The sequence below is a fragment of the Rattus rattus genome, chromosome 2 (genome assembly GCF_011064425.1).
Source record: "Rattus rattus isolate New Zealand chromosome 2, Rrattus_CSIRO_v1, whole genome shotgun sequence".
Taxonomy (NCBI): Eukaryota; Metazoa; Chordata; class Mammalia; order Rodentia; family Muridae; genus Rattus; species Rattus rattus.
In genome coordinates this window covers 153,661,254-153,682,686 of record NC_046155.1, presented here as the reverse complement: position 1 = coordinate 153,682,686, position 21,433 = coordinate 153,661,254, and the positions used below count along the sequence as shown (strand labels likewise).

The 21,433-nt window shown below is 49.3% G+C and overlaps 1 protein-coding gene across 2 annotated transcripts in view; it reads right to left on the bottom strand.

Annotated features, from left to right (window-relative positions):
• The window catches only part of Grin2d (glutamate ionotropic receptor NMDA type subunit 2D), a 36,861-nt gene that overhangs the window by 2,262 nt on the left and 13,166 nt on the right, over positions 1 to 21,433 (bottom strand). For both annotated transcript variants that reach the window (XM_032893602.1, XM_032893603.1), the window contains 6 exons: positions 20,826 to 20,979; positions 18,643 to 18,768; positions 18,322 to 18,551; positions 17,285 to 17,445; positions 493 to 680; positions 107 to 339 (listed from right to left, as the gene is read on the bottom strand). In XM_032893602.1, coding sequence (XP_032749493.1) covers positions 107 to 339; positions 493 to 680; positions 17,285 to 17,445; positions 18,322 to 18,551; positions 18,643 to 18,768; positions 20,826 to 20,979 — 1,092 coding nt within the window. The remainder of the gene's footprint in view (positions 1 to 106; positions 340 to 492; positions 681 to 17,284; positions 17,446 to 18,321; positions 18,552 to 18,642; positions 18,769 to 20,825; positions 20,980 to 21,433) is intronic.

The window sequence follows — 21,433 nt, the reverse complement described above, 5'->3', positions numbered from 1 at the left end:
TTCCCTGTGCACTGGGCCCTGCCGCTACCCTGCTTGTTATGTCTGACACCTCCTTTTGCTTTCCCACTCCCCTTTTCTGCAGGTGCCTCCCGGCTTCCTTTCCTACCCTGGAGAAGGCCAGTAGGAAATCCATGCGGTGGGTGGGACCCAGGCAATGCCGCAGGCGCCAGTACACCAGATGTTCCCAGGCGAAGACCAGCAAGGAGAGGCCCATGGCCACAAGGAGCATGTAGAAGACACCTGCCATGTTGTCGATATCCAGCTTGCTGCTCATCACTTCGATTTTGTCATTGTGGCAGATCCCTGAAAGCCACAGCCGCTCCAGCATCTCAATCTCATCTGAGGATGGAGTCAGAGTCACTTATGAGCACATCCTCCTCTGATACAGAGTGCAGGCCCCAGCCCCATCCATTCTTGAAAACCCTCCTCCCCAGGACCGAGGGCCAGCCCTCCCCTCTCCAGAGTAGGACCTCATGCCCAGCATAGCCGCACCGTCCCCCAGGAACTGCAGCAGCGCCAGGTCGATGGGCCTCTTCCAGCGGGAGCCCTTGTGTAGGGCGATGCCATAACCAGTGGTGGCGAAGACCTTGCCGGAGCCGATGGTGACCAGCTTGCAGCCCTCATCCTTGCGGGCCATGTAGTTGAGCACTGCTGCGTCATAGATGAAGGCGTCCAGTTTCCTGTGGACAGGGACATGGAAGATAGGGTCAGTCCCATTTAGATAACCTCACAGCACTCCAGGAACACCTATAACCTGCAACTGCCCAGGAGCCCCTGAGCACATATTCCTCGTGCCTCTTTTGAACATTGGTAAAACAAGCATTGTTCTAAATACCACCGAGGCCAAGCTTCTGCAGAAGTGATAGAGCCTGGTAGGAAATCAGTGCTGGAGCAATGACAGCCATTGTAACTATCAAGGGAACAGGCTCTTAATCCTCGTTATCTCTTTCCAAAGAAGATACTGGTTTATTTTCTTTTCCTCTCGGTAGCCTTGGCTATCCTGGAACTCATTCTGTAGACCATGGCTGGCCTCGAGTTTATAGAAATCCACCTGTTTCTCCCTCCCAGGTGCTGGGATTAAAGGCCTGTGCCACCACCACCCTGTGGGTTTTGTTTTTAATGGAAAATTCACTTTTAAAAGGGCCTAGGGACTGGGGGTGTAGCTTGGTGGCCCAGCACTTGGTAACATGAGAGTTCATAGTCACTTACAATTCTGGCTTCTGCAGTTACTGCACCCATGTGACACCCTCACATAGACACATACATTAAAGCATGGTTTTAAAAGGCCTTTCACTTCATTGGTTGTGATGCTGGAGGTAGAACCCAGCCCCTGTCTATGCTAGGCCATCAAGCCAGGCCATCACTCTGACTGAGCCAGGCCCTGAGACCTCACTGGGGTGCTAGGCAGGCTACCCACAGCCCACAATCTTGCAGTACAAAGAGGTGTGACACTTAGTATCTTTGTGTGACACTTGGGGGGGGGGATGACAGAGACACCAGTGAGCACTTACATTTGAACATCGCTCACTGTTCCATCAGACCCGCTGAGTCACTTAACCCTCACAGCAAGAGTTGTAAGACTGAAACCTTTGTGCCTCCTTTTCTTTCCAGAACCGGGGGTGGGGGGGTGGGGAGGGGATCGGGAAGTAAAGTCATCCCCAGGTGTGGAGAGCTCTACTGCCCTTCCCTCCTAATCTCAGCTTCTTCTGAAGGCTGCCGGCCCCAGGGAGCTGGCACCTGTTTGTTCTCATTCCTGGCCCAGCCACGGCACACACAGTGATATTTTTACAGAATAGGTTGTGTGAATGAACAGTCCACATCAGTAAAGAGGCATAACACTGTGCAGTGTATGATATTCCTGACCTGACAGGCAGAGAAGTCCAGAGTGCGTTAATAAAACTGGTCTTGGAATCCCAGTGATACTGTAACCCCATGTTTAATTATTTTAGGTTTTATTAAGGATTTTATTTTCACTTGCATATGTGAGAGGTAGATTTCCTGTTCATGCAGGTGCCTGGGGAGGCCAGAAGAAGGCATTCGGAACTGAACTCAAATCCTCAAATCCAAGTATACGCTTGGAACTGTTGCGACATCTCTCTGTTGCAGAATATCTGATCACATTATGAACCCCCTGTGCTATTTACTGAAAATAACCAGTTTTTAGTTGTGTGGCTCAGCCATTAGCACACACCTTTAACCCCTCTGGCTAGAATATACACGGCTGTGATACACACCTTTAATCCCAAACAATGAAGGTAGAGTTAGTTCGTAGAAGCAAGCACCGGTGTTTGCAAGTGGTGTCTAGTTGAGTGGCAGACAAAGTGACGAGTCAGAGAAAGATTCGTCAGAGCAGGATATGCCCAAGTCTCAAGAACTCAGGAGGGGGAAGCTACTTGAGAGCAGAGTGAGAAGGGGGGAAAGGCAGTTTTACTGGGACACTGGCAGGGAGACATGTTGCAGAGAGAGAAGAAGCTAGACACCGGTGACAACGGAACGAACCAGAGAATGAGAAGGAGCCAGAAGACAGAACATATCGCTAGAGTTAGTTTGAGACCATGCAGAGCAATTCAGGAGAAAACAGAGTGGCCGTATTGAAGCAGTCAGCCTACAGAGGAGTTTGAGCCGTAACAGCTGAGTTAAATCAGTCAGCCAGAGTTCACAGAGAACTAGAAAGGGTGAGCTCATCCACAGTAAGTCCCAGAGGCTGAAAACAGTCTAGGCCTAGATGAGAAGTACAGAGGTTAGAAGCTTCCAGGACTGGGCCTCGGTTAGCAGATGAAGGCAGTAAGCCTTGGAGACGACAATTTTATCAGATGAATAAAGGCCATATTTACATCTCTAGCCCTCTTTACTTTTGTGCTACTGGGGATTGAATACAGGGCCTATATATGATAGGTAAGCAACCTATAGACCTATATTAAAATTAATTCATGGGGCTGGGGATTTAGCTCAGTGGTAGAGCGCTTACCTAGGAAGCGCAAGGCCCTGGGTTCGGTCCCCAGCTCCGAAAAAAAGAACCAAAAAAAAAAAATTAATTCATTTAGATTTTCTCTTATATGTGGGAGGCCATGGCAGGCACATGGAGGTTGGGGGACAACCTGCAGGAGCTGGTCCTTTTCCCACTCTCTCAGCAGCAAGTCCTACCTGCTGAGCTATCTGTGGCCTTTTTTTTTTTTTTTTTTTTTTTTTTTTTTGGTAATGCATGTGAGCATGTTCAGTTGTTTGTAGGTGCATAAGTGATGTGCGTGGTGGCTAAAGGACCAGTCACCTTCTTTGAGTCCTGAGGTCTTTTTTGTTGTTGTTTGTTTTCTGAGACAAGGTCTCATTATATACCTCTAGCTGGTCTAGAACTCCCACTGTAGACCCGGCTAGCCTGAAACTCAGAGATCCACTTGCTTCTGCCTCCTGAGTGCTGAGATTGGACACATGCACCTCCATACCCAATGAGGCATATCATTTTATTGTTCTAGAGCTCACCAAGGAGGCCAGACCGGCTGGCTAGAAAGCTTCAGAGACCTGCCTATCTCAAATGTCCTGGCACCAGGGTCACCATTCCAGGTTTTCTACATGGTTCTGAGGATTCAACTCGGGTCCTTGTGTGTCCAAGGCAAGAACTTTCCTGACTGAGCCGTGAGCTCAGACCCAGTATTACGTTATTTGAAGATGGGTCTTGCAAAATTGCTGACATTGGCTTTAAACTTCACATCCTCCTGCCTCAGCCTCTTAAGTACCAGAGATGACAGGTCAGAGATGACTCTCAGACTTGCCCTCCATGTCTATTCTTTCAATGGCATGCGTAGATACTGGGGCGAAACTCTGGTCACATTTCTTACAGTCCCCAGATAACTTCTAAGAGAGAGGGGCTTCACCTTCTCTAGCGTTGTCCAAAAGAACTCTGCCATGACAAGATAGAGCCTGTGCGTAGACATGGCAACTGCTGTCCACTTACAGCTCTTGAGTCCTTGAAATGTGGCCGGTGTGACAAGGAAAAGATAGAATTTTAGATATTATTCTCTAGATTTTGTTTAAAACGAAAATACTACTGGATAGAACAGACCTGTGAGAAGGCAAGACTAGAAGACTAGATGCTGGTCACAGAGGAAGGGTCCTCTAGGAAGAAATATATAACTTTGACTTTTATATGGTGTATATGTGTGTGTGTGAGTGTGTGTGTGTGTGTGTGTGTGTGTGTGTATGTGTATGCGTGTGTTCCACTCAGAGCCTCTCCTAGCCCATGAACTGTATCACCCTCCCTAGTCTGTCAACTGATAGAAATCCTTCTATACTAAGCTTCAGAGACTCTCATGCATAAATGCCGTGTGTGTGGGAATAAAGGACTGGATCTGGCCATGCATTCACCTCTGTTGGGGAGATCAACTAAAGCAGACTCCTGGAATGGCAGTGACACAACCAAAGCAGAGAAGGACTTGGGTGAGGGGGAAGACTTGGGAAGCTCCAGGAATTACCTTCTGCTTTGGAGGGGTGATTGAGAGGCCCACTGTAGCCTTAGTGTTACAGGGTCTTCCTTTCCGGGCAGACGGATCCCAGCTGAGAGCCCATCTCCACAGGCACGGAATTCTCCGCTTCCGCTGCCTCTAGGCACTCCTGCCTTGTAGGTGAACTGAAATTTCTCTCTAGGTTTCTCTTTGTTTAGGAAAATGCCCTTGAGGGCAAAAAAAAGTGAATTGCTCTCCACATTTAAGTGGAAATAATGTGGTGTCTTCTTGGAGGAATGCGTGGGATGGACTCAAGGAGCCTTTCAGAGAGAGCAACAAGGCAGAGCTTCCAAGACGGAAAGAGTGGAGGAGTCTCAGGGGCTGGGATCAGACAGCACCTACTTTCTAGTTTTTCATCTTAATGGAAGCAAGAGCTTGGAGCGAAATAAATCCCCCCCACTCCCACTGAGCTGCATGTCAAGCCTAGCAGTTGCTATTTTTTTTTCTTTTTTTCGGAGCTGGGGACCGAACCCAGGGCCTTGCACTTGCTAGGCAAGCGCTCTACCACTGAGCTAAATCCCCAACCCCAGTTGCTATTTTTTTTAAAGATTTATTTACTTTTTATTATTATATGTGTATGAGTGTTTTGCCTGCATGTTTGTGCAGCACATACATGCATGCAGTTCCTGTAGAAGATCTCCTTTACAGAATCTGGACCTGGTGTTACAGGTAAACACCATTGTGTGAGTGCTGGGAACAGAACCTGGGCCTTGAGCAAGACCACAGGCCAACTCCCCACGCACCCCCAGCACTCATTTTAATTATTTGCTCAGTTCTGATCTAATGCCTGTTCCCCTCCTTCAGTTACTATTTGCAACCCCTCTCCCCTAAATCCTTATTTAATTCATCCTTGTGCTGGAACTGTAGCTCAGTAGGTAGGGGGTCTGCCTAGAACCCCACTGTGAGGGCCTTGGGGGCATGTCTCAGTGGTAGAGCACTTAAGTCAAGTGGCAGTGGATTCTCAGGCTTCAAAAGCCCAGGCCAGCCTCAGTCTCTCTTCTTGCTGCCTGTGGACCAGGATATAAGAGTTCAGCTACTGTTCTGGTGGCGAACCTGTGTCATGCTTATCATGGACTAATTCTCAAAATCTGTAAGCAAACCCCTCAGTTAAATGCTTTCTTTTGTAAGAATTGCCTTGCTTATGGTGTCTCTTCACAGCAATAGAACAGCAAAGTGCCTAGCAGTGTGCAAAGCCAATCCACAGCATTGCAAAAACAAATTCGTATTTTAGTCAGGTGCCTCACTTCTGTTATCACTTGGAAAGGTGAGACGGGAGGATTGCAGTAAGTCTGAGGTAAGAGTCTGAGGTATGAGGGTACCTTTGTGTAACAGATTTCTCTGAGGTTGAAATACTCCATTCTATGTGGAAGGTAAACACAAAGCAAACAACCCAAAATAGCTTCAGGAAGTCCCTGAAACTGACTAGGTTCACTGGGCTCCTCTCAGCCAGAGTAATAGATAAAATTGGAGAGTCCCTTTCAGAGGAGCCAAGCTGCAAAGAAGACTCTGAAACCAGACCAGCTGCCTGGAAGAAACAGAAAACACCTGAGCTGCCGGAAGAAGGTTAGAGCAACTGAGACACATGGCCAGGACACTTTCCAACCTGACGAGCTGCCTGCAGGCTGTGCAGTGTGTGCCAGGCTCCCAGCTTTGTGAGCCATCATTCTTGCTGGGGTGGGCCTTAGCGATGCAGCTGTCTTTGAGTCATTTCTACTCCTCACCCATACTTCTGTAAACCCCAATAAAGCTCATTGGTTCACTAAGCTGAACTCTGGTGGTATCCATACTTTCTTTGTCATAGGGATCCCTCTCTGGGGTGAGTAGACTTGTGTTCTGTCTCCTCAGGAACAAAAACCACACCACACAAGAAAGGACAACTCCCCTGGAGTTTCCTCCGCGGGTGCTGCTCCCTCAGGCCGCTCAGTTTCAGCTGCGTGCCTCACTATTCACAGCCAGGACCATGTACAACTCATCTTTTGTGTGCTAGTGTGCCTTTGTGCTATGACTGTGGTTGCGTGGGTCTTACAGCGAGACGTGCCACTAAGGCTGAGCTGTCATCAGTATCGGGAGGCTCTGTAGGAAGAGTCCCAGGATGAAGCCTTCATCTGTGTGGCATGTGGTGGCATGCATGACTGCTTGATGAGTGGGGTCTAACCATGTGGAGATGGAGATGCCCTAAGAAAACCTTAAATGGGTAGAGGAAAGCTGCCAGTCTTCATGATCAGTGCACGGGGTTGACACCCATGTCGATGTCGGCAAGCAGCCTCAGAAGGTGCCTGGCTACACCCGTCCTGTATTAGAAATGCACCTGAGGCCCAGATGGTGCCAAGCAGGGATTTATTGCTGCAAAGGAGCAATTGCAACAGAAAAGGAGATGTGTCTAGCATCCTCCATGTTACCCTCTGATTCGGCAAGTAAATTAGATAAGGGGGTGTTGGTAGTGGTGCAGGCTTGCCGCTGCCTTAGAGCTTGGGGGCCAAGAAGGAAAGAGAGAAAGAACAAGTTAGGTCTGTGCTCAGAAGTCCTTCCTGGGATCCAAGAACGTGGAATCCGTGGGGAGATTTAGGGAGTGAGGAAGAGAACATGTAAAAGCAATAGAAGGTACCCTGAGGGTCCGACCTTTAATAGGAGAAGAGGGAACATCTTCTCCCAGCATGAGAAACTAGGGTGAGCAGGAAATGCTCAGTACACGAACTGCTAAGGGAAATTAGGGAAGACTTAAGCAATGAAAGAGCCAATTACAGCCAGGCTGTGAGCCATGGCAGTTGGTGGGGTCAGTCTGGCTGCTGTGGGGGCAGAGAAACTGAATCCTGCAACTCCCCATCCCTCCTTAAGGCAAAGGCTATGTAGCCTGAGAGTGTGTGAGGGAAATCAGTCCCTGATGGCCTGGTGTCGGAAAGCCATTGGGAACACTTGGTTATCACCATCTGGAGTCCCTGTAAATATCAGGGGCTGGAGGATCATAGCAGAGGGCAAGACACTATTGGGGGAACTGGGAATAGGGAAAGGGAGAGCTTGCTCGAACTGCAGTTCACTCAGTTAGAACTGTGTTGACAGAGGAGTTAAGGAAAAGGTTGATCCAGACAGGACCTCAAGGCTGGTATGGAGCCTTAGCAGCTTTGGTGGGGCAAGCTCTTTAAAAAGTAGGGCAAGATTTGTCCGAACCCAGAGACTTAGATGAGCACAGAAGGAATGTGTTCTTAAGCGAGAGTGCAGTCAAGGAGGCGAGAGATGGTCAAGCAGAGGAAAGAGGTCCGTCTGGGTTGCTTGAAGACAAACGTGGGGAGACTGTGGACTTCCTAAGGGGAAAAGTTGAGAGAAAACCAACTGTGTCTAAGGAGCTCCTGGGGGACTTTAAAGCCTGAGGAACAGTTCCCAGAATACAGAATATGGATGAAGATGACCAAGACTGTCTCAGGGTTGGGGAATTGTAACTCCAGGCTAAGGAGAGTACATTTCCCTCCAGGAAAACATTATACTTGGGATGGAGATGGTTTTCCCAGCCAGAGCATCCCCCAAAAGCCAGGTATGGTGGATGGGGGTCCAACCCAGGGCACTCTGACCCAGGGAGGCAGCAGGTGCAGCAGGGGGGAACACATTCACTTTTGGCTCTGAGTAGGTCTGAGCAGGTCATGTCATGCCCACTGAGTTTCTGAGGTGTGGAGAAATGTTGAGAGGCTCCTAGAAAGCTGCAGGATATGTAAATGTCATGGCTCAGAGAGAATGACTGAGGATCTCGGGAGCTAATTAAGTTAGCGCTTCCTGTCCGTAAGGCATACCCAACCTGATCTGAGGAGGAGCAATTGATACAAGTGGATGGAACCCTTCTCTGCTGTATTAGACCCCGCTTGTGTTTGTTTTTCCTGGTTGTGACCTGTCACCTGACACGTCTGAGGACAGATGACCACAGACTTTCTGAGAGCTTCACCAAGGTCATCTTTGTAACCCACTATTTGTTGTGGGTTATGGGATGGTAGCTAAGTATGTTCCTTGTCTTGCCTATTCATGGATGGACAGGTGGATGGATGGATGGATAGACAGACACACACACACATATATACATACATAGACAGACAGACCGATAGACAGACAGACAGATAGACATGGTGCTAACCTCTGAGTGTTTTGCAGATTTGGAAAAGCCATTGGAATGACAAACAGGTGCAATGTTACTTCCACCTACCTTATGGTCCTACTAAGGCTGGGTTAATTTAAGGAAAAATGGGTTGTTAAAACAATAGCTAGAGAGTTTAAATCCAAAGGCAACCTCACACAGTTGGGAAAGGACACCCCATAGGTCATAAGGTTATTGAATGAAAACCCCAGTGCCTTCTGTGAGCTGTTGGCCAGGAAAGCCCCTGAGGCCCCAGGGACTATAAAGACTACTTACTGCTAATGCTGCTGGTTGTTAAGCCAGAACTAGCCAGTAAGAGCATATCCCTGAAGATACCCCATACGTAAGCAGGGGCTTCAGAACATGGAGAAATTACGCCGGGACTGAACTGGAAACTCCCACCCTGCTGCGCTCTCTGGCTTTCACATTGCCAGAGAGGGTCATGTAGGCTGCTGGTGGAGAACTATCACCAACATTCCTGCTTGGCCACGGACCCTGAGTACTGAGATACCGTTATGCCAGGCAAGATGTGTCTGCTTGTGCCATAGTGGCACAGCCATTGGCTAACACCAATGGCCTTCCAGTTGGAGTTAAGGCCTGCTTACAAGGGAGGGGTTCACATCTGGTACTGAAAGCCAGGACAAAAACCTGTAACTGGAGAGGACATAGTTTCCAGTGGGGAAACAACGAATAGGTTTTACTAAGTGGACGGGATGTGCTGTCTAAACATGGGTGCATACTCAACTCAAAACAATTGGTGACACTCTTGAGAACAAGACACCACGTATGTGGCACAGTGGGATGATTCTTAGCCACAGGTAGACATCTATAATCTCCCCCTCTAAGGCTCAAGGGTCAACGTGGATGACGGGGCAGAAAGAATGAAGAGGGGGTGTGGTGGTGGGTATGGAGGGGCGGAGTGCGATATAACAAATTTCTCAAAGATTGGAACATTCCAGGAAGGTGAACAACTCAAATCAGCTTCAGGAAGTCCCAGAAACTGAGTAGATCATTCAGCATCTGCCTGTCAGAGTAAGCAATAAAAGCTGAGAGTTCCTCTCAGGAAGATGGCCCTGAGCTGCCAAGAAGACTGAGAGGAGACTGTCTGCCAGGAAGAATAGCAAATTGAGCTGCCAAGAGAGGTTTGGACCAACTGAGGCACCTGGAAGGTCACTCTCCAACCTGTGGGGCTGCCTGCAGGGTGTGCAGTGTGCTCCGGGTTCCTAGCATTTGTGAGCTGTCACCGGTGCTGGAGTGGGCCTTGGTGACGCAGCTGTCTTTGAGTCATGTCTGCCTTTGGAAGCAACTCCTCAGTCAGACTTCTGTGGGGCTCACTGGTTCACCAAGTTGGACTTTGGTGGTGTGTGTACTTTGCCATTGGCTGACTATCTGTGGTGAGTAGATGTGTGTGTTACATCTCCCCAGGAGAAATCTTGTCACACAGCAACCCTGTCTAAAGTAGAATAAACAAACAGGACCCCCCGCCCCCCACCATTTGCTAGAGTGTATAGAGTATATATGGATAACTAAGGCTCCCTGCCTTTACCCTTGCTTTCCTGAGTGTTTGTTCCCAGCCTGGGGGCAAAAGGAGCTCAACCTTCTAACCAGCGCCCGTCTCTCCTCAGCCTTTTCTCTCTTCAGCTCCCTCTTGTCCTGCTTCCCTGTGCCACCAGTCAGCTGTTGCTTAGAGGTCCTGTGCCATGGGACACTTCTACCCTGTTCCAGCCACGCTGGCCTTCACCTCTTGGTACTGGCTGTTCCCTCTGTGGAAATTCCCCCAGACGGCAGCCCAACTCGGCCTCTCACTCCCTCCGAGTGTTTGTTCCAAAGAAAATTCTGGAGCCCTTATTAAACACCGAAGGCCTCTCCACAGGCTTCCCAAACTTGGCTTTTTTATAACGTAAGCATGCCTCACTGGCAGCATACCCTAACATTTTACCCAGCTTGTATTCCGGTCCCACCATTGGACTTTAAACTCCATGAAGGACTCTCCTGGTTTGGTTTTTTGTTTTGTCAACGTGACGCAAGCTAGAAAATGCCTCCATAACTGTAGGTGACGGGTGCTGGTTGGCCAACACCTTTAATCCCAGCACTTGGGTAGTAGAGGCGGGTGGGATCTCTGTGAGTTCAAGGCCAGCTAGGGCTACATAGGGAGGCCCTGTCTCAACAATGAAGAAAGGTCACTGTGGTGACCATGTGTGGCTGTTTGTACTCGCATCTTAAGATTTAAGAAATCTGTGTCTTGGGTGACACCAACCACATTTCAAGGCTCAACTCACAACAAACAACTGCGGGTGGGGACAATTATCAACTCCAGGAAAAACAAAGAACCATAGAACCATAGGCGGGGGAAGTAATCGCTTTCTACTCTTGGCAGCTGTGAGGCACTTCGTGATCCTAACACAAATGAGGAATTAGAATCACAGTTGTGACTTAAATATGAGAACAAACAATTCCATTGTGAGAAGTGGGTGTAAAATGGTGAAATTAAAAAAATCAAGGTTAGGCGGGGTTGGGAATTCAGCTCAGTGGTAGAGCGCTTGCCTAACAAGCACAAGGCCCTGGGTTCGGTCCCCAGCTCCGAAAAAAAAAAAAAAAATCAAGGTTAGAGGGCTGGGGAGGTGGCTCAGTGGTTGAGGGCACTGACTGTTCTTCCAGAGGACCAAGGTTCAAATCCCAGCACCCACATGGCAGCTCACAGCTTCCTGGAACCCCCAAGATCTGACATTCTCACATAGACATACATGCAAGCAAACACCAATGCACAGAAAATAAAGGTAAAAGAATAAAAAAAAAAAAATCAAGGTTAGCAGGGGCTGGAGAGGTAGCTCAGTGGTTAAGAACACCGACTGCTCTTCCAGAGGACCTGGGTTCAATTCCTAACACCCACATGGCATCTCACAACTGTCTGTTAGTCCATGAAATAAAAGTCATTAAAAACAAAACTTGATTAGCTTTACACATGTGGTATTTGGAGACAAGGAAATAAGTAGCAAAACCGTACAGCAAATGAGGGGAAGGGTGCTTTTTTCCAGGTGGGAGAACTACAGAGCAGACAGATGTTTTTCATTAGGAAAGAAAAGTCTTGTGTTGACTTAGTGACAGGGGCCTGTAATCCCAGCACTACAGAGGAGAAACCAGGAGAAGCAACAGTTCAAATCCAACCTCAGCTCCATGTTCAGAAAGAGGATAACTCCAGGCTACCTGAAACCATGTCTAAAAGAAAAAAATTCCTGTATTTCATCCTCTAAACTCTGGATGAATAACTCTAATAAACCATGTTTGTACTGATGGGTCCACGTAGTATTTTTTCCACTTTTTTGTTTTGGAAACAAACAAACAAAAAATCCCTCCCCTTGCTTATTTTTATCTCCCAGGTGGCTGCTGGTCGTGAATGGTGGCCACTCCTACTAGACAGCGCTGTGGAGTGCCCGACCCCCTACGCAAATAATTTCGTGGGTTCCTAGGCGTCTGGGCTGCAAGTTACATTTCAGCTGCTGAGATGGTCCAAAAAGTGAGTTAAATCAACAAAGGTGGGTCCCCAGGGTGAACGGAGAGTGCCGGGCTCTATGGTGTGCTTAAGGAGTGGATCAGGGCATCAGACATCTAGAGCTCAAAGCGGATCAGAGACTCTAGGTGACTTGGGAAGAAGGAGGAGCGGAAGCAGGGAGAACCGGAAGGGGAGGGGCAAGTAGGAAAATGGGGGAAGGAGGAGACGGGAGAAGGAAGGAGGGGGATGAAAAAAGAAGACAAAAAATGAGGAGGGGTTTTCTTCTTTCCTTCCTTCCTTCCTTCCTTCCTTCCTTCCTTCCTTCCTTCCTTCCTTCCTTCCTTCCTTCCTTCTTTCTTTCTTTCTTTCTTTCTTTCTTTCTTTCTTTCTTTCTTTCTTCCTTTCGCCTATATGGCTTAGTATTTATTACGTGGTACTGGGAGTTGGACTCAGAGCCTAGCTCACGTTAGGGAGTGCGCTACCACTGTACTACAGCCCCAGCCCTGAGGGAAGGTTTCATGGAAGTTAAAAAGTAAAAATCTTGACAAAATAAAAATCAAAATTTTAATGTGTCTTTAAAAGATGAGGTGGGGAGTGTAAGAATGGGGAGAGAGTCGGATGTGATGGGCTCAGCTGGTTGTGAGGGCGCACACCTTTAATCCCAGCGCTCCAGAGGTAGAGACAGTTGGACCTCTGTGAGTTCAAGACCAGCCTAGTCTGGTTTACAAAGTGAATTCCGGACCAGTCAGGGCTACACAGTGAGACCCTGTGTTAAAAAGCCGTAATAATAGGGTATTGCATCAGTGTTCATATTAACTAGTTATATGTTAGAGTAGTAACAGTTTGGAGTTGTCAGAGTAACAAACATGAAATTATCCTCACCTCGCTTTTCATGCTACTAGAACACACCTGAAGTTCCCAGCTCTATTCCAGAAGGATGGGAGGGGACAGCACAAACCGCTGTAAGGAGCAGGGAGGCTGTACTGAGACCCAAGCCCTGTGCTCAGCAATCAGACCATTTCATGGCAGAAGAAAGCAGTTTAGAAAGGAGACCATGAAACTTGGGTTGCTGAGAATACAGGAGCAGCGGGCAGGGCTGGGGGCTGCCAGCTTCGAGGTGGAAAGGAGGCAGGAGAAGAAGAGTTCTTAGACAGAACCTGTTTCCCCCGAGCCCCTGGCTAAACTCACGGGAGAAGCACTTCATCTTAAGTGAGGTGCATCAGGAGCTCCAGCAAGCTCCAGTCAGACCCCGACAGCTGGTTCTGAACCCCCTGCTGCTGGCGTCCCTGAAGACTAACGAATAGGGGACATTGGGGGACCAGAACCAAAGGGTCTCGGCACGGAGGCAAATGGCAAGGTCTCTCTGGACCAAGTCTCTCTGGCCAGACACCCGAGAGCTGAGATAACTTCAAAGGACATCTTTTCCTTCCTTCCTTCCTTCCTTCCTTCCTTCCTTCCTTCCTTCTGTATGTGTGTGTGTTATATGCACATGTTTATATACCTGTGTGTGCACATGTATATGTGTAGAAACTAGAGGTCAACACTGGATGTCTTCTATCGCTGTCTGCCTTTTGTTTGTGTGTGTGTGTGTGTGTGTGTGTGTGTGTGTGTGTGTGTGTGTGTGTGTGTGTTAGCAGGCATGGTGTATGTGTGCCTGTGCAAGTGCACAGAGGCCTGAGGAAGACGCTGAGTATAATCTGCATTAGCATACTCCACTTTATTCCCTTGAGACAGGGTCTCTCACTGAACCTGGAGCTGGGCTGGTGGCTAGCACTCCACAGCCATCCTTCCTGCCTGTGTGCCTCACACAGTGCCGGGGTTCCAGGCGGGCACATGGGTGCACCACACTTGTTTGGCTGATGCTGGGGATCAGAGGTCCTCATGCTTGCTTAGTAAATTGCTTCTACCTAAGTTATCTCTCCAACCAGGAGAGAGTCGGGAGCTTGTCTATCAGAGAGTTTGGCTAGCCCGGGAGCACCTGATCATCGTATCTTTGCTCTGGCAGGGCCAGGGGTCCAGGATTTAACACAAGTCTTCATGCTTGCACAACAAGCACATTACTTAATGAGCCATCTCTCCAGCCCTACCAGCCCTGCAAATGACAACTTTCTCCAACATCTGTGGTTCCTGTCTCCCTTTCTCAAATGGAAATTACAAGTGAATGGGGTCTTGGGCATCTTGCAGAGGAACTAACACATTAGGGTACTCAATGAATATTTGCCTGAACAACTGATGAATAGGTCAGGAGTCCCGCCTTTAGTCCCCCCACACCTGGGAGGCAGAGGCAGGCAGAGCTCTGCAAGTTCAAGGTCAACCTGGTTTACAGAGCGAGCTCCAGGACAGCCAGAGCTACATAGTGAGACCGGATCAAAAGAACCAAACTAAACAACAAAACAAACAAACAATCAGAGGAGTGGATGCTGTGTCCTGACCTTGGGGGAAGGAGGTCTTTTTCTGGGTCTTCCGCAGAGAGTAGAGTCCCTGGGACCAAGGGTTATACCCACCAGAATACTCCTTTTTAGTTTCTGCTCTGGGAATCCTTGCAATTTGGAAAATCTCCACACTCACTCCAATTCATGTCAACAAGGAGAGGTCTGAGCAATTGGGAGCCATGAGCGGAGGAAGGTAGGCATTCTCCAAGCAAGGATTCCGCTTTAGGGAAAGACAGGACAGTCAGTCCTTGTAGCTATAAGAAATGGATGGAACCATGCAGTCATTCATTCATATATATATATATATATATATATATATATATATATATGTGTGTGTGTGTGTGTGTGTGTGTGTGTGTGTGTGTGTGTGTGTGTATATATATATGTGTATGTATGTGTATATATATATATATATGCCAAGATGTAGGATGTAGGATGGCCACCATGCTGGTGGCTTCTAGCTTAAAGTATGAAGTTTCTCATTGCATGGAGCCCTGGAAGGTTTTCAGGGTGCCTGCCTAGAGCATCAGTAACATCTGTCATATGAGTATGACAGATGGGTTTAGGGAGAGGGTGAAGGAGAATGAAATGTCTCAGCAAGGGTTGGTGGCCAGGGCACAGCACTGCAGGAGACAAATCGGAGCTGGCTGATAAGGAAGCGCTGAAGCTCAGATCCCAAAGGGAGGCTCGCTGGCTCATTGAGAGTTTGGGTTCGGAGTCCATGTGACCCCAGAAAGAGAGGATAGAGAGGCAGAGATGGAGAGCTACAGGAGAGAACTTTGCTGGGCTTGGCAAAAAACAAATGAGCAAACAAACGAAACCCAAACCCACAAGACACAGGGCAAGGCTCCAGCCGATGGCGAGACTATGTCTCAGTCCACAGCCTCCTTCTCAGCTCAGAGAATCGTCTTCCCAGCTGCCCTGACAGTTACAAGTGCTCACTTGACAGGTTCTTAGAAGGACGCACAAGTCCCCAAGAGGGCAAAGGCTGGCAAAGAGAAGAGCCTGCACTCCGTCACTCTTCCTCCTCCAGGCTTGGAATAGGACGTGCTCCATGGAGCCCCCACAGCTTTCCTGTGACTGTGAGGCAACTGAACAAGTGTGAAGATCTACACCGCAAGTTTGGTAGAACAGAAATGTGTACAGAGTTTGGATCCTTAGTAGCATCTTTGAACTGTCCCACTAGCCAAGCACTATGTTGTTTTCCTTTTTGAGACAGGGCCTCACTACATGTTCAGAATGGCTGTCAGCCCTCCATCCTTTTGCCTCCCCACCTCCTCCCCACCCAAGTGCTGCGATGCTGGGCATGGACCACCATGATTGGCTCCCTGGACTTGCTATCTTACAAGATACAGAAAGCGGTGTGCTTACATTCTACCCAACCTCCAGGCATATCTGCTTTGCTGTTGACCATGTTTCTACATACAGGAACCACAGATCCCCCAGAACTGTTCTTGTACCACGCTTAGGTGGGTGAATACCTTTCGCTACAGAACTGTATCCTCAGGCTGACCCTATACCGTGCCAGATGACTGCGTTCTTTCTCTTGTGGCTCAACAATCCACTCGAGAGAAAGGGGTAACATATCCAGCCAGGATGGCTGCTTGAGGGATGACCAAGAAAGTGGGGCCTGAGGAAGGTTCTAGATAACATAATGTCCTCCATACTGCTCGTGCTCCCCTATGGCCTCTGAGTGGAGAACACTCAGGAACAAGAACTGAAGGCTTCTTTGCTTAGTCTCCTGCCAAGGTGTCTTGCCACTTTTGCACAAAGCAAACCCTGGTGGTCTCGGGGGCCACCGTTTATCCTTCTCTCCTCTGTCCTTTCACTCTAGGTCCATGCCCTTCAGCCACCTGGTCTTCCAGATGTCCCTCCACGCCAACTTCAGGGCCTCTCTATGTCCTCTGTCTGCAAGGCTCTGAGTCTACCCCATGAGCGCACGCAGGCTAACTCTTCCCAGAAGCCCACTCTAACACCCTGGTGACCCTGCCAGTTTGTGTGTTTGGTGCTCGTCTCTGATCCTCAGTAACTGAGAACAGGAAATGGCTACCCACTGCCCAGCACAAAGAGGGGATAAGAAAAGAAACACATGCTGAAGGTGGCAAGAGAGCGGCGGCGGAAACTGCAGTCCTGGAGGATGAATCCAGCACTTAGGATAGACCAGGCCAGCCCTCTACTGCCGAGCCGCAAACCAGGCCCCGTACTAGGTTTGCCATTCTGAGAGCTGCACTTTGGGGACTGACTTTAACTTCAGTCCTAAGATTTAGGGAGCTAACATTTTAAAAAAAACAAACCACCTCCCATAATCCAAGTCTTCATTGTGGAGTTCGGAGCCGGTGCAAACGACATAAGAACTCACAAAGACCCGAAGTGCTTGGCCGCTGCTCTGTATGCATTAACTAAGCTTTCTGTTGGTTTATTTTGAGACAGGGTCTCAGTATGTAGCCCTGGCTGGCCTGGAACTCACCAAGAGCTGCCTCCCAAGTGGTGGAATTAAAGGCGCATGCCACCCACCACTCCTGACCAAACTTTGTTCTTATAGCAAGGATGTCTCTGTGATCCTCACTGTGCACACAAGAAACCGGTTCAGAGCACTGAGTCAAGTGTCTAAAGTTACAAAGCCAAGAAGGGGTCTAGTCACAGTCCTGACTATTCCAGGCCGCCTTAGGGAACCGCCCCAGGATGACCTTAGTCATGAGTCCCCACCCTCCCCAAAGGTTCTGGGGATCCCACTGCCCGAGTCTGCGCTGACCCTGCCTTGAGCTGTGTGAGCGCCTCCTCCACTCTCGGCTGGTTGTATCGCACCATGTAGCTGTGCATGTCAGGGTAGTTGCTCCGGATGTTCTTTTCCGTGGACCCATTGGGCACCGTGCCAAACTTCAGAGGTGGGTATTGCTCCTGGGGTCGCTGGAACTGGAACGGAAGCGGGAGTTATTAATGTACCCTCTGGGAGACACCCAAACCGAATGCCGCGTTGCAGGGAGCCTGCAAAGTAAGGGTCCGGCTCAGGGTGTCGGCAGAACCACATTTCCTTCGCTGTATAAGGTAAGACCGACTTATTGTTTGCTCATAGTCTACCTCCATTCCACTGAAGACAACGCTCAATGCAACGCATTGCATCTATCCCGCAATCCGCTAACAGTTTGAGCTCGAGGTCACTGTAGTCTCCCAGTGTCCCTTATGGCTGCCATCCCTACATGCTGTGGATGGGCACCGTGGGCAAGAGTACAAACCGAGAGGGTGGGCATTTGGAGTGTCTTGATGGGATAATTTTATGCGTGTTGAATCAGTAAGAATTTGGACTTGACTTTATTGCTGTTCTCATTCTAGACAGGGACTTACTAGGTAGCCAGCCTGTCCTTGAACTTATGATCCTCCTGCCTCAGCCTCTGGAAGACTGCAATTGTAGACATGCAACACTAGCCTGAGATTGACTCCTGTGTGTTCTGGTATTCAGTGTTATTTCTACATTACTAGTCATTCATTGCTGATTTATTTTATCCAAGCATGATCTCCAATGGATTAGCTGTGTCAGAAACTTGATCTTCATATGGTGTGAGGGACACACTTGTCTAGAACGTCCCATTTGGCATTAGTGCTCCTGGGACACTGGGGAACAGCCTCTATCCCCAAGAACGTTTAAATCATTCAGCTCCTTTCAGAACCTTCCATCTTTACTCCTCCGGGGACGAGGGGGCAGTCGAGTTGACTCTCCCTGGGCCGTCTCCCAGGAGCCCCTTCTGCCCTGGGACAAGTTACAAGCCAGCTGAGACTGCCCCCTGTACACACCTTCCGGTCGCTGAGCCCAGACACGGTGTCCACGTACTCCTCCTGGATCATGAAGGCGGCCAGATTGGCTGTGTAGCTGGCAAGAAAGATGACCGCGAAGAAGGCCCACACCAGCACCATGATCTTGCTGGTGGTGCCCCGAGGATTCTCCACTGGCACGGAATTGTTGAAGACCAGGGCCCACAGCAGCCAGATGGATTTCCCAATGGTGAAGGTAGAGCCACCAGGGCCTGTGGGGAACCAGGACAGGGCATGGACCTCTCTACCCCAGGGCTACTGGGATATAGTCCTGTGTAGGGTCAGCTAAGGAAGGGGACTCACGTTTGCCCGTGGCCAGGCTTCGGTTATAGCCCACAGGACTGAGGTACTCAAAGATGAAAACTGTGACGGCGACCACGGTGAGGCACATGACGAACATCATCACCCAGACAGCGGGGCTGTAGGGCTCTGGGGACATGGGAGGCGTCAGCCAAGCAAAGGCTTGGGGGACCAGAGAGAGCCCAGTTGACTCCATCCTATCCTGTTCCCTCTCCTGGTCCCTACTTCAGGGACAGCCTAGTAGCACCTAGACTCCTGGCAGTCTTCCTCAAAGAGAGCTACCGTAACCATTTCTGTGGTTCTCACCCCCCCCCCCAGTTCAGCTGTCTCCTGTTTCCTGCGCTCAAAACCAGAGTCTCCACCTCACCAGCTTTCCCTTGGGGTCATCCATCCCATCCTAGGTTCTGCATCTTGGCAGCCATGACCACGCAGCCCCAGATGGCACTCCTTGCCCTTGCTCACAGATGACAGGATCAAGGTGCCCCTCCTCTTTGATCCTGTCCCTCAAGGTCTGTGGGCCTGTCCTCCCCATCCCCACGGCCAGCAAGGAACAAGAGTGGTCTTCTCTCATGGCCCTCAGGGGAAGGATCTTTCTCCTTCTGTCTTCTCTCTCTCTCTCTGAGGAGCCTTGCTCAGACTGACATGACCTGCTGGCCTTGTCCTTGTGCCCACTTCTGTAGTCCCCACGTCAGGAGTTGGTGTTTCTACCCGATGGACCACAAAGTGGTTTCCTGGTCACACCCAGATCTGTATACAGTTTGCCCTTGCTGATGTGCTCTGCACACCTCTCTCCTTTGTGTCATAGACCTTTGCTGCAGCCCCCTTGCCAGCCTTTAGTCCAGCACCTGGGAGGCAAAGGCAGGTAGATCCCTTTGTGTTTAAGGCCAGCCTGGTCTACAGAGTTCCAGGACAGCCAGGGCTACACAGAGAAACCCTGTCTAAAAAACAAAAAACAAATAAACAAAAAACACAAAACAAAAAACAAATAAAACCTCTCCTATCCACACCAACAGCCACCCTGTGCCTCTCTCTCTTCACCTCAGCCTAATTTCCCAGGATAGCTATTGGGGGTGGTCTAGTCTGTATCTCTCAAAGGTAGGCAGCTCCTAGGAGACAAGAATTTGTCTGTCTTAGTCACTATGGTCTTCTGGGTCTTGGGTTTAATACCCAGCACTGGAAAAAATAAACAAACTAAACAAACAAACAAACAAAACCCTACACATTTTTAGCTGGGGTATACCTGGCCTTGGGGTCCTCTTTAAGGAAAAAAAATACAAATCCTTGAACTCTAGAGACAGGAAGAGACGAAGACATAAAAGAGTGTTTGGATGTTCAAGGCCAACCTAAGCTATGAATTAAGTCTGTATCTTGAAACAGAACAAAACAACCAGAAATCAGCTGGGAAGTGGTGGCCCACATCTTTAATCCTAGCACTTAGGAGTCAGGGGCAGACGGATCTCTGAGTTGGAGACAAGCCTGGTCTACAGAGCTAGTTCCAGGACAGGAAGGGCTGCACAGAGAAACCCTGTCTGGAATCCTCCCTCACCCCCACAAACAAAACAAAACAAAACAAAACAAAACAAAACAAAACAAGACAAAATTGTTGGGATGGAGCGATGTCTCATGGTTAATGGTCAGTGGTTAAGAACACTGGGTATTCTTCCAGAGCGCCCAGGTTCAATTCCCTGCACCCACATGGCAGCTCACAGCTCTCTGTAACTTCAGTTCAGGTAAAATGGCAATGCACAGAAAATAAAAGGAAATAAAATCTTTAAACAAAACCAAAACCAAAACCAAAAATCTGGCTGGGCACACCTTTAGTTCCGGTACTTGGGAGACAGAGGCAGGCAGATCACTCTGAGTTCTGAGTTTCAGGACAGCCAGACTACATAGAGAGGCCTTGTCTTAAAAACAAACAAACAAATGACAACAACAACACCCCAAACAACTGTGGGTGCAAACCCAGCATCAGAGCTGTGGAAGGCACTGCGAGAGAAAGTTCCTGAGCTCTGAGCTCAAGCTTGCTGCAACTTTTTGTTGAAATTCCTGCCAGGCACAGTATTTCTCTCATTTTACAGGTCAGGAACCTGAAGCTTGGAAGTGATGTCACCTCCTGGGCCACACAGTGTTAGAGACAGCTGTTCCAGCCTTGTCTAAACTATGGCTTTCTGTCTTGGCTGGCTCACCGAGGAAGGCAGAGGGGGACACAGTGCCATTGCTGCGTGCCACCATGACGCTGATGCCTGTCTCTACAAAGGGGACGGAGAAGTCCACGATCTCTGACCGCTCCTCATTGATGGTGAGAGAGCCGATGGCCATGTCCGCACGCTGATAGAACACCTGGGGTGGATCGAGGAGTTGGCAAAGGGAGCAGCTCAGAGGACAGAGGCCAGCGCTGGGCAAAGCCTGGCCCTGGGAGACAGTGATGGTGTGGGAGACAGGCTAGGAGGTCTGGTTGAGTGAGGAGGGGAACAGAGGAGCAAGGGAAGTAAGGGAGAGAGAGAGCAGAAGCAGGAGCAGAAGAGGTCTCCTCTACCCCACCCACTGTCCCAACATCACTTGCTAAGGCCCAGGGATCCAGACTTCCTGCCCCGCCCCTTTCTAGGAATTCCACCCTCCAAAACCCTTTCCTATGAGTTCTACCCCTTAGGCCCATCCCTCCCGGGGAGATCCGCCCTCTTAGCCGTCCCCTCCACTGTCTTCTAAGGTCCTTTTCTCGGACCGCCTCCCATAAACTGGCAATTCTCTTGGCCCTTCCCCAAGCCCTGGTCCTACCCCTGAAGGTGCCCTTAGC